At 36.2% G+C, this 13,372-nt stretch overlaps 1 protein-coding gene across 3 annotated transcripts in view; it reads right to left on the reverse strand.

Annotated features, from left to right (window-relative positions):
* Ints6 (integrator complex subunit 6) overlaps positions 1-13,372 on the reverse strand; it is an 84,729-nt gene that overhangs the window by 59,159 nt on the left and 12,198 nt on the right. For all 3 annotated transcript variants that reach the window (XM_029541985.1, XM_021203422.2, XM_029541984.1), the window contains exon 4: positions 7,815-7,904. In XM_029541985.1, the coding sequence (XP_029397845.1) occupies positions 7,815-7,904 (90 nt within the window). The remainder of the gene's footprint in view (positions 1-7,814; positions 7,905-13,372) is intronic.

Raw genomic sequence — 13,372 nt, forward strand, 5'->3', positions numbered from 1 at the left:
CTCTACCCTCAACTTGAACAGCACACTCTAAGCAGTTAACTTTACACTGAAAAGAAGTCAGTGTTTTAAGACTATCCAATAATCTATTCTAAACCATATTAACAGATTAGAAAAACAATATTCTCACAAGCAGAATACCAAACCTTGGAAAGGATTCCAAGTATGACAACTGTAAAGATCAAGAATTACTTGTATCTCAGAATACCTAAGCTAGTGTTGTTAAGTTAAAAACATTTTTTTATTCTGTTTATTAAGTTATTTCCACATGCTTTTATGTGGAAAAAAACAGTATCACAATTATTTTGTGTTTTGAAATCTGACTGTTCATCTCATCAAAATCAATTGGAACATGTTTAAAAAAATACAGACTTCTCCATTTCCAGCCTAAAGTAACAGATCCATAATAAGACCTGAGACCTGTATTATTTTATAAGCTTACTTGGTGATCCTAATGCACCTATGTAAAAGCTCAGCACAACAGTAAGTATAACAGCAGTCTATGTATGGAGGGCTATGAACAGTGACAGAGATGTCTCTAAGTGAGACTTGGCCGACAAGACCAACACAGCACATGCTCTGAATAAAAACTATTTTGATGTACCTTACCACAAACAAAGGGCTGCCATACCACTTTCATTAGGCTAAGAAGCAGCATTTCTTTTAATTATTCTGTTTGTCTAGAAGCTTCTCTTAGGGGCTATTCTTATTACATATTGAAAATAGTTTACTATTTTCAGCATTAATATATACCTGAACTGCTGAATATGCACTGTAAGAAATTATGTCAAACTTTATAAGTATGCATTTTCAAGAAACTATTAACTATAAGTATAATAGTTTCTAATCCACAACAGTTGTAAGTCCAAAAATGAAGAAAATAGAGGCAAAAATATAGATAGAAAAACAAAATATAAATGATCTATATAATATCCAACAAATTCTCTTGGGTGTTCTTACAAAACTGACTTGGTAGAGGTAACATACAAACTATAAATCTAAATATTTCATCACAGAAAAGATAATGACTCCTTAAAAGTTACTAGGTTCCATGAATGCCAATATGCTACTACATACAAGATAACATAAAACTCAGAAACCTATCACACCATGAAATTCCTCAAGATTTCTTTCACTCTTTTTTAAAACAAAGAATGTTGTCCAGCAATCTAAGTGTCACAGAGAGTAGGGAACCCACTCTAAATGCATTTTTAAGTCTTTATCTGTAAAATGGTTATAATAACCTTTGACAAACATTTTTGTGATTTCAACAAATAAGAACATTTTGGGGAGTGAGTTAACAGTTTCTCAATCACTTCAGATATGAGAATCTATATTACTTTTGAACTCATTAAGAAGGCAAATGTATGATGACACACAACTGGGAGGTAAAGTAAAACCATTTTCAATGTGTAGTGTATAGAATGATCCAGAAACACACAAATTGCTGATATCAAATCCAGTAACTCAAAGCATGATGGCCTTTTGTACCAACTTTCAGAAATGATGAATCAGAATATAAGAGCAACTGAACCCCTAAGCTGAGACTGCTGACACTCTTCTATACAAGTATCTGAAGTGAACATCTCTCCAGAAAGTTATAAAAGTAGTTGTCAGTGGCTGGAGAGATGGCTCTGGTTAAGAGCACTGACTGCTCTTCCAGAGGTTCTGAATTCAATTCCCAGCAACCACATCTGTAATGGGATCTGATGCTGTCTTCTGGTGTATCTGAAAACAGTGACAGTATACTCATATGTATAAAATAAATAAATCTTAAAAGGGGTTGGGGGTGGAGGGTGCTGAAGAGATGGCTCAGTGGTTAAGAGCACTGGTTGTTCTTCCAGAGGTCCCGAGTTCAATTCCCAGCAACCACATCTGTAATGGGATCTGATGCTGTCTTCTGGTGTATCTGAAAACAGTGACAGTATACTCATATGTATAAAATAAATAAATCTTAAAAGGGGTTGGGGGTGGAGGGTGCTGAAGAGATGGCTCAGTGGTTAAGAGCACTGGTTGTTCTTCCAGAGGTCCCGAGTTCAATTCCCAGCAACCACATCTGTAATGGGATCTGATGCTGTCTTCTGGTGTATCTGAAAACAGTGACAGTATACTCATATGTATAAAATAAATAAATCTTAAAAGGGGTTGGGGGTGGAGGGTGCTGAAGAGATGGCTCAGTGGTTAAGAGCACTGGTTGTTCTTCCAGAGGTCCCGAGTTCAATTCCCAGCAACCACATGGTGGCTCATAACCATCCATACCCTCTTCTGCCTTGAAGGCATACATGTAGGCAGAATACTGTATACAAAATAAAGTAATTAATTAATTTGAAAAAGAAAATGTAGTTGTTCAGCTTGGTCTTAAAAACCTAGCTAGAGGGGCTAGAGAGATGGTTAAGAGTTTAAGAACACTGACTGTTCTTCCAAAGGTCCTGAGATCAACTCCCAGCAACCACATGGTAGCTCATAAGCATCTGTAATGGGAACTGATGCCCTCTTCTGGTGTCTGAAGAAAGTGACAGTGTACTCACATACATAATATAAATAAATCTTTAAAAAAAGAAAAAGAAAAAAAAGAAAACCTAGCTAGTATTGCAGATCCAATAATTAATTTTGACAACAAATGCCTTCTCAAAAACATTGCCTTCGTGGCAATCATAATACAAAAATGCCAACATTCATCTGTACACAGAACTATCAATATTTGAAATAGAATACTAGCGTTAGCACCTTTGGGAATGAACAAAATAATGGTTTCACTACAGTGAAGTGTTTCAGCAGGAGTTTTTTCTGCTGCCTTACTGAACAATGCACTTGGTAATGTACTTCTGAAATAAGTTCAAAACACATTCCCACTGTATCTCTGGACTCCAGAGGATCTTTGCAAAAAATAAAAAGAAACAAGTTTTCAGCAAAGCACAGTGATGGCTCATTTTCACTTCAGTTCATGGAAGCTGAAGCTGAAAAGAGCTTCCCTAAATTTGAAGCCAGCCTAGGCTCCATGAGTTCAAGGTGAGCCTTGGCTTTGGCTTCAAAGAGAGACACTATCTCAAAAACTTAAGTAAATAAAACAACTCTAATTATAATTTGGTAATTTTATCAAAACATTTGAGACACCAAGAATGCTGATATAGTTAGCATTATAAGTATTTGGCCACATATTTATCAACATCATAAAATAAGAACTATAGAATCAAGAAAAATAGTGTCCTTTGTATTTCAGGATTCAAATCTATAAATAGCCCATTTCCCTTAAGTGAAAATACTGGAGACAATCAGTTTTACTAAATGGCTATATAGCATGCACACACAGACACACACAAAAGGCCAGAACAATATACTTAAGCTTCCAATCTAAAAGTCATCAAAAGTCTACAACAATATTCATGTTACCTCAAGCAATAACTTAAGTCCTGTTTCATTTAATTAATTAATGTAAAATGATCACATATAGCACAAGATTTTCATCCACAGTACAAAACAGTCTTCTCTCCTAACTCAACATACTGCTAAGTGCACAGAACAGTTTTATCATCCCTCTGACAAACACATTGCTAAAAAAAATTGGAGCTGAACATACTCAGGCCAAGGTTTAATATGGCTCTTAATATTTCAACTAACTTTTTTTCTACATTCAAAACAATTGAATATTGGGCCGTTTTATAAATTCCACAAATGTATGCAGTAACCCATACACAGTCCATGGTTTTCCTAAGATCTTTAGATCAAACTAGATTGTATATGTTACAAAGAATTTGCCAACTGCTTGAGAGGAAGCAATGTCTATGAGGATGGGATACATATCATAGACACTACTTATACATACTGGTATCAGTGCTTATACATACTTAGAAATCACCATTTCTCTCACTCAAAAAACATGATTTAAACACTGTCATGAAACAGAACACCAAAAATGTATCCTGTTACATACTCATTGCCTCCAAATGCTTAGTTCAGTAGTTATTCATAAGAAACTAAACAAATTAAGAACAGAATTATCTATATCATACTGGCACAGAAAGCTAAAACAGAAAAATAATTCAAGCCAGGCAGTGGTGGCACACGCCTTTAATTCCAGCACTTGGGAGGCAGAGGCAGGCAGATTTCTGAGTTCAAGGGTCAGCCTGGTCTACAGAGTGAGTTCCAGGACAGCCAGGGCTACACAGAGAAATCCTGTCTTGAAAAAAACACAAGAAAGAAAGAAAGAAAGAAAGAAAGAAAGAAAGAAAGAAAGAAAGAAAGAAAGAAAGAAAGAAAGAAAAGTAATTCAAACAGAAGGCAAAGTACTTGTCTCAAAAGCACAAGGACTTGAGCTCAGATTCCCAGCATCCACATAAAAAGCTGGGTACAGTGAGTATCTGTAAACCTAGCAGAGGGAGAGGCGGAGACAGAGCATCCCCAAGATTTGCTGACCATCTTGCTCAGTTAATGAGCTACAAATTCAGGAAGAAACCCTGTCCCTAACAATAAGGTAGAGCAATAGAGGAAGGTACCCTGCATCAGCCTCTGAACTACACACATACCTGCACATACACAAACACACCGAGAAGGTAAATGCTAAACACACTCAACAACAGAATCAGAAAGGTATTGGGCAGATCCAGGAAAAAGGAGAGCACCATTATGCTGGTATACCAATATAATTTAGATTAATTCTAATATAGATTTGGCAGCAACAAAAGCCATAACCCAAGCAAATCATTTTGGTTCTTTTTTAAATCTCAATTTCCTTATTTGTAAACTGTAAGACAAGACTAAATGAACTACTTCATATATGATATGCAATGAGGTTTGAGTGAACATACAAATGGAAATCACAGTATTCACTGCTGGCCAAACGTGGTAGTGCATGCCTGTAATCTAACTACTTGGGAGGTGGAGGCAAAAGGATCTGAGTTTGAGGCCGCTGCTACAGTCTAAAAAAAAAAAAAAAAAAAAAAAATTGCAGCCATGAACCACCAAAAGTTTCATTCCTTAAATGGAAATTTATCACACATTTACTCATTACAAATACAAAAAGAAAATTCAGTTTTGGCAAAGGCAAACGTAACAAGACATAAAGCAAAATTGATACCCCCCTAGTAGAAAAAAACGATCTGAGCATGAATATAAATGCACATATACACATCCACAAGAAGAGAGAGAAGGGGGGGAGAGGAGGGAGAGGAGGAGAGTGGAAGAGGGGGAAAGGGAGGAAGAGAGGAGAGTAGGGGGAGAGGGGAGAAGAGTAGTGATACTGTTCAATGCTAGAGCACTAGCCTAGGTGGATCCACAGTATTGGGTTGTAGAGAGAGAGGTAGAGAAAGAAACATGCAGGACTTTCCTAACACTAAAATAACTCACAGGCCTATGCTCAAACTTCATAATCAAAAATGTTTGCCTTAAAAATAAATCAACTTTCTGCTTTAGGTAAGAAGCAACAAAAGGAATCAATTTTAAGCTTCCTATCGGATTCAATACATCAATATCTTTATTATCTTTTGTGTAAATTCTATTCTTAGAACTATGTTAAATACTTCACAGATAAAAAGAACAGAAAGGTTGAGATCTCTGCCCACAGGAAAATCTTCTCAATCTTATTTGCAATTTAATACTGAAATATAAAAACATAGTGACATTTCTCTAATATCTTTCCTAAGGAACAAATCAGAAAGAAAGTTCAACAATTCCAACCCTCATGTACATTTCAAGATATCTTGAAGCTAGAAGTCCTATAAACAGATTTTATAAATAAATCAGATCCAGATATACTGGAATGAACTACATCCCTGAAGGCATTTTTACAAAAGGCATGAGAAAGAGTGCCTTGAATGAATAACCTTACAATAGGCATATTTTACAAGAGAAAACAGAAATATTTTAATCAAAATCATTAAGGTAAAAAACCATCAAAAGAAGTGGAATTTCTATAAAATGAACATGAATACAAATACTAAAATTAGTATGGTTAAGAAAGAAAAATCAGTTTGACAGTTTCTAAGTTCAAGCTAAGTAACACTGCTATTGCTTGTGATTATAGATAGAGTGTCTTGTCTACTCCTATGAGTGGCAGGACTGTAAGGGGCTATACACATCAACCAAGTCTAAGAAAGGAAGTCCAGTAACCCATCACATCTCACTTTCAAGAAGGTTGTATCAAGTAGGCTACTTTTTTCAGTGCTACCTCAATACTTATTCCTAAAATCTTTTAAATATTAACTGCTGAAACAAAGTAATTCTAGCATTTGCCCCCTAAGTAAAATTAGGTAATCTAAGTTCTGCACTGGTTCTATTATCTCATAATGGAATGACACAGTACACTTTGTCTTTAAAGCCCACCTTACATTTTCACATCCATTATTTACACATTTCAACAACCCTATGAAGGAAATCAAAAATTATTGTCAGTATTTCATTGATAAGGTAGAGCTTAGGGAAATTAGGTCAACTGGTAGAAAGTTCACTGCTAGAAGTACTTGAATTAAGAATAAAACCCACATGCTCTGACTCCATATAATTTATATTCAACAGTGTCACACAAATGGAAATGAATTCCAAATCTTTGATTAAATTTTAATTCTAAATTTTTAAAATCTGTACCTTTGCCATTTCAAACTCTAATCCTAGAAACTAAGAACAAATGCAAACAGTAATGAGTCTGTAAAAGATCACCTGTGCATTAGCATGTTAAGAAAAAATAAAACATTTACCAACAGTTCAAATACAGTAAAAACACTATAAAGCTTGCTTTCTTTAACCTAATAGATTTATCATCCTATAGCATACATAATTCACTTACAGAGCAAATAACACTAGCTCTGAAGTATCTATACTACATATAACTTAAGAGAAAACATAACTGTTGAAAATTTTTCACTCCTTCTAGTTTTAATCTACTCTTGGTATTGTGTTCCTGCCTGGACTCTACTAATAACCAGAACTGACATGATTTAGGAAGAAATGTCTATGAAAGGCCTATGTATTAAGTCTTGGCCCCAAGCTCTGGGAGATGCTGGAAACATTGGGAGATGGGGTCTGGTCAGAGATTGCTAGGTCACTTGGAGCAGAATCTTGAAAGTGTTATCTGACTGTAGTCTCTTCGCTTACTGGCCACATGAAGTTAGCAGCTTATGCTTTCCCACTGTCCCACTGTTGTCTCACCAAAGTGCCTAATCTCTCAAGGCTACTGATTGTATGTACACTGAAACCTCTTTAAGGAGTTAAAATAAACGTTTCCTTGTTATAAGTTTATTTACTTCAATTGATCTGTCTGTAATTAAAAGCTATCACCATAATCAGCTAAAATAAGAAAGTTATTAGAATTCTGTTTGTTTTTTTTTTTAAGATTTATTTATTTATTATATGTAAGTACACTGTAGCTGTCTTCAGACACTCCAGAAGAGGGCGTCAGATCTTGTTACGGCTGTTATGAGCCACCATGTGGTTGCTGGGATTTGAACTCCGGACCTTCGGAAGAGCAATCGGGTGCTCTTACCCACTGAGCCATCTCACCAGCCCCCTGTTTGGTTTTTTTAACCTGAAAATAAGAATTTTACTATTGTGAAGACACTGACACTGTCCTCACTATCAACTGATGTTTTTAATGGAAGCAGGAGGTATTCTTACAAACTCTGCACAGAAAGGATTCCTATTCAAGAAAATATTATAATGACAACTGCTATGAACAAAGATAGAGGACCCTGGAGATGAATTATTATAAACTACACCAATTACTAAAGAGTAAATGTACTACAAAGCATCCAATACCCTATTACACACATACACAAATAGGTCTCAATTTCATCTATGATCCATGTGACACACCTCACATGACTTACCTCATCCTGGACACCACTAGTAGTAGTCAACTTGCTCCCATCAGTGATTGTAATTATTATTGCTGGCTCCAAGAAAAAGGGGTTTCTTCCCTAAAGTCAAAACAAACAAAAAAAAAACAAAAACAAAAACAAAAACAAAAGGATATCAAGGCTTAAGTTCTGGCTTAACCTTTAGTTACAAAACCAATTCTTAGAAAAGAATGCCCACAATCCCTCTGGAATGTATATCGTCTCCCTTTTTATTTTTAAAACATTTTTATTGCATTTGTGTATGTGTATACTCAAATGTCAGAGAATGTGTGGAAGTTGGAGGACAACTTGCAGAAGTCTGTTCTTTCCTATTATGTAGGTCCTGAGAATCCAAGGCAGTTAGTGAGGCTCAGTATTCAAATACCTTTCTAGTATCCACTATGCTATCTCACTAACTCAATCTCTCCTGTTAGTAAAATTTACATATATCATCTATTGTACATTTTAAAACATACTTTTTAGAATATATACTGCCAGACAATGGTGGTGCACGCCTTTAATCCCAGCACTTGGGAAGCAGAGGCAGTTGGATTTCTGAGTTCAAGGCCAGCCTGGTCTACAGAGTGAGTTCCATGACAGCCAGGGTTACACAGAGAAACCTGGTCTCAAAAAACAAGAAAAAAAAAAAAAAAAAGAATCTATACTAATAGTGCTGAGCTCTAGAGATATAAAGACAGATTTCTCACTTTTTTATATACTCTTGTTTTTACTTTTATATTATGTAATTTATATTTGTATATGTTAGAAAACATATTTTCTTTAAAAAATTATATTACACATATTAATGTTTGGCCTGCATGCAGGCATATGCACCATGTGTTTGGTTGGTGCCACAGAGGCCAAAGGAAGGCAGAAGACAGTTCAGATGCCCTGAAACTGGAGTCATAGACAACTGTGAGCCACCCGAAGTGAATGCTGGGAATTGAACCCTAATCTGACAGACCAGCAAATGTTCTTAACCACTGATCCATTTCTACAGTCTCAATATTTAATTTCTTAAACAGTATCCTCATAGCTGAAGTCTAGTAATTTGAATTTTTGAAGGCTGTAACAAACCAGTAATAATCACCTCTTAGCCTTTTGGCTAAAATCAAGTATAGCACAAACTGGAATAATAAAAATAGTACTCTAGGAATATGGTGGTCCATACCTGTGATCCCAGCATGTGGAAAATTGACCATGCATTTGAAGCTAGCTATCTCTAAATACAAAACAGTCTAAAAGCTTGGTACAATGGTACACAAACCAAGTTCTAGCACTAAGGAACTGAGTCAGGAAGACAAGTGATTTCCAGGACTGCATAGAGACAGTCAATTATCTTGCTCCCCTTGACCCCTGCCTTGGGGGGGGGGGCAGTAGGAGAAAAATGACAGTATTTTAAAAAGACAGTGCCCATAATCACAATGTCTCAGCAAGTGGCTAGTACATGGAAAGGACTTCAGAAAGTAATTTCACAATATTATTAGGGTATCCTCAGATTAGCAAAACTAGCACAAGTCTAAGACAAGGAGTTAAAATTAAGGATGACTACACTTCAAGTAAATGCTTGGAAAAAGGACGTATAAGAACAATGATAGCCAAGAAACAAAATGACATGCTGTTATCAAAGGCTCTCTATAAGATGAATATACTTCAGTGTCTTCCATTCAAATCCTAGTCTAGCACAATGCTACAATGATCATTTCAAGGTATTAAGTTTTGGGAAAAACAAACACAACCTTGCCTTTTACATACAAATGGTACCCAGTTGAGAACTAAGCACATCCAATATTAGCCCTTTAATTTTTATTATCTTGTTTTTTATTGTTGCTGTTGTTGTTGCTGTCATTGTTAATTTGGTGGTAAAGGAGACACATGCCACAGCATACATGTGTTAAGGCAGAGAACAACTTTAGGAGCTCATTCTCTCCTTCCACCACCTGTCACTTTATCAGACTTCATGGCAAGTACCTTTACTTCTGAACCAGCCCTCCACATTAACTCTTAAAAAAAGACAGACTAGGGAGATGGCTCAGGCAGTAGAGTGACTGTCACAGAAACATGAGGACCTAAGTTTAGATCTAGTAACCAAGTAAAAAACCCAGGCACAATGGTACACAACTCTAAACCCAGCCAAGACAGGAGGGACTGAAGAAAAACAGATCTCTAAAACTCACTGGTCAGACCGCTAAAGCTCTCCAAGCATTTACTTGAGGTAGTCATTGATTTCAATAGCCAAAAATCAATGTGCTCCAGATTCAATGAAACCATGTCTCAAAAAATAGGGAACACCTAACAATAACCAATGGCCTCCACACACATGCATACACCACACACTCACATAATAATAAACAGGAAGACAAAATATAGAAATTTCAAGTAGGTAGAACTTGTCTGAAACTGAAGATGCTTATACATTACATATAGTCTCCACAACTCAAGAGACTGAATTCAAGGCTAGCCTAGCAATATATTAAGATCCCTATTTCAAAAAAGGAGAGAAATTCAAAGACATTTAAACTCTTTAATGTAGATAGCAAAAATTGAATGAAGTTTATTAGATCTGACATATACCAGTATATGATGAAGTTTAGTGATTATAAAAATCACTTGGAGATCTTAGTAAAATATAGTTGTTCATTCAGTGTTTTCAACAAGTTTGGGAGATGCTAATGTCTACAGACCATACCTCAAAGAATAAGGTAAAGGGTTATATGCATAAATCATCTGGGGTTTTTTTGTCTTCCCTTCTCATTAACTACTCTCAATTCCTGGCATATTATAGCGCATACTATTGACTGAATAAAATTTACAATTAAGTAATTATATGATTAGAATCTAATCACATAAAGGAGGGAGATCTGCTAAGTATTTTGATCAAGTCATGCAAACTTAAGTAGCACGTTTCTCAAATTGATGCCAAAAAAAAAAAAAAGAGAGAGTTCTAAAAAGTGAAATCTTCTGTTGGTTAGAACACCACCTTTGCAGAGTTCTAGTATGCACATTAAAAAAAGCTAGTAAGTAGTGTTTACATCTGTAATTCCAACATTGAGGCGGCAAAAACAAGATGATTCCTTGGGCTTCCTGGGCAAAAAATCCAGTGGAATAGGTAAGCTGTGAGAGTACTGAGAAACTGTGTTCCAAAGAAATAAGCTGGAGAAGCAACCAAGGAATGTCACTGACCTCTGACCTCCTCATCCATACCTACTTTCATACACATGCAGACAGACATGCAGAAAGACAGACTGAAAAACACAAATAGAGACTGACTCTAAATATACAACAACATTAAAATGTCTCAAGATCCCTAGAGAATGGAAACCATCACCAGCATCATTCTTCATGTTCAGCTTCTTGCACCAGTTACATGGGAAAGTCAGATCCTTAACCCTAAAAAGTTCCAATCTTCTCAAGAAGCCAAATATTGGAAATGTGCATTTCTACCTAAGTTTTGTCTCTCTCTAGTAAAATACTTGTTATATTCCTTGTTTAAAAACCTATCAATTCCTACTCATTCCAAAAAGCCCAGTTTAAATCTCTGTTCTTCCATGAAGTCTTCCTACTAAGGCCTTCAGTAGCCAAACCTTTCGTTTCTACAAACTCTAATAGTAAAAATTTTCAAGCTTTAAATAAACAGTCCTTTAAATAAACATGGGATTTTCAGTGGTTTTGTAGAGCATATTTAAATTTAGTCCGTTACATATCTGTGGGACCCCTGAGATAGTAGCTTTGAGCCCACAGAATGTATCAGGGGTAGCCTGAACAACCTAACAAGAAGCTGTCTCAGAATGGGAGAGGATGAGCTTAATCCTGTGGAAACTTGATGCCTCAGGGAAGAGGGAAGCTGGTGGGGATGAGGTGGGGGCAGGTGGCCAGGTGGAGGAGCACCCTGGGGTGAGGGGGTGAAGAACTCGTGTGAGGAGTGACCAGGATGGGAAGCAAATTTTGGAATATAAATAAAAGTAAAAAATAGTAATAATAAAGAAAATTCTTGACTTTGTGAAAAGCTAATTTAAGGAACAAATGGTTAATCTAATTTAATAATTTAAAAAGAATTCGGTCTTGCCTTTAAACTGAATTCTAAAGTTTGAAAAAGATAAACAGATTGGTTTTGGTAATTCCTAAAAACGAGTAGCAGGCAAGCAGATTTTATATTGGTGCAGAAAGAGAAATGAAGATATGAGGATAATTCGACTGAAGAAATACGAGTAGTATGGATAAAAAAACCTAATATATCAATTGTATTACAGAGACTAGGTAAAATTAATGTGGGAAAAATCAATGCAGCAATATGTTTGATGACCAAAAAGTAAAATAAATGCAAAGATATAAACTTATTTTCAAAGTCGGGTAAATGAAGACAGGACAACACTCAATTTGCCTCATCCAGATCTATCTAGCCTACCCTCAAGTTTAATGATCTCCTTGGGTTCTCACTACCACAGAGTCATACACTACTGTAAAAGCCTGGCTAGTTGTTGTTTGTCTTTCCTTTTCCTTTTTTAAGCTCACTCTGCGTTTATAAGTATTTGCCTGCACATACTTCTGTACACCACATGTGTGCTTGGTACCAGAGGGTGGCAGATCCCCTGTGACTAAAGTTACATACAGATGGTTGTGAGCTGCCACGCAGGTGCAGGGAACTGACTGGGTCCTCCCAAAGAACAGACTGTGTGCTCTCATCAGTCCCTGTCTCTCTCTTCTTCTCCAGCTTCATAAATCATTTCTTGAACTCAGCAATCAAATTCAATTTTAAATACTCTAACAAGCAGACCTTGATTGTATGTCAAAATAGGAAGATTCTGGTTTCTTCTCTTTAAACATCCATGCCACAATCAGGCCCTCAAAAGAATAAATTTACACACATTACTGTCTTTAAAAACAAAAACACAGGAGTCCTGGAGAGACAACTCACTCACAGTTAGGAGCACTGGCTGCTCTTCCAGAGGTCCTTGGTTTAATTCCCAGTACCCATATGGAGGCTAACAGACATAACTCAAGGAACTCAACACTCTCTTCTGGCCAACAAAGGCACCAGGCAGACATGTGATGCAAACACACACACTTCCCCCAAACACCTATTCACATAAAATAATTTTTACTTTTTTAAATTAAAAATTTAAAAATAAAAATGTAGAATTCTACAACAGCTCTCTATATATAGTGAGAAAATAGTCAATATTACAGATCACAAAAATTAGCAATAAAGCTTTACATTTATGAAAGGAAAAAACTCACAACATGGTTATTACTTCTCATATGCTAGGGCTTAAGAGCCCATCTTAACTGGGTAAGACAAGGTTAGCATCAAAGCTTTTTAAACCTTTTTTTTTTTGAGTTTTTAGTCTTGAAGTTCCAAAATACCCTTAGGAATATTTTACATTTTCTAAAATCTAACAAGGTGCAACAGCTTTAAGACTGAGAAAAATTGGGCTGGTGAGATGGCTCAGCAGGTAAGAGCACCCGACTGCTCTTCCAAAGGTGCAGAGTTCAAATCCCAGCAACCACATGGTGGCTCACAACCATCCTTAACAAGATCTGACTCCCTC

The sequence above is a fragment of the Mus pahari genome, chromosome 8 (genome assembly GCF_900095145.1).
Source record: "Mus pahari chromosome 8, PAHARI_EIJ_v1.1, whole genome shotgun sequence".
Taxonomy (NCBI): Eukaryota; Metazoa; Chordata; class Mammalia; order Rodentia; family Muridae; genus Mus; species Mus pahari.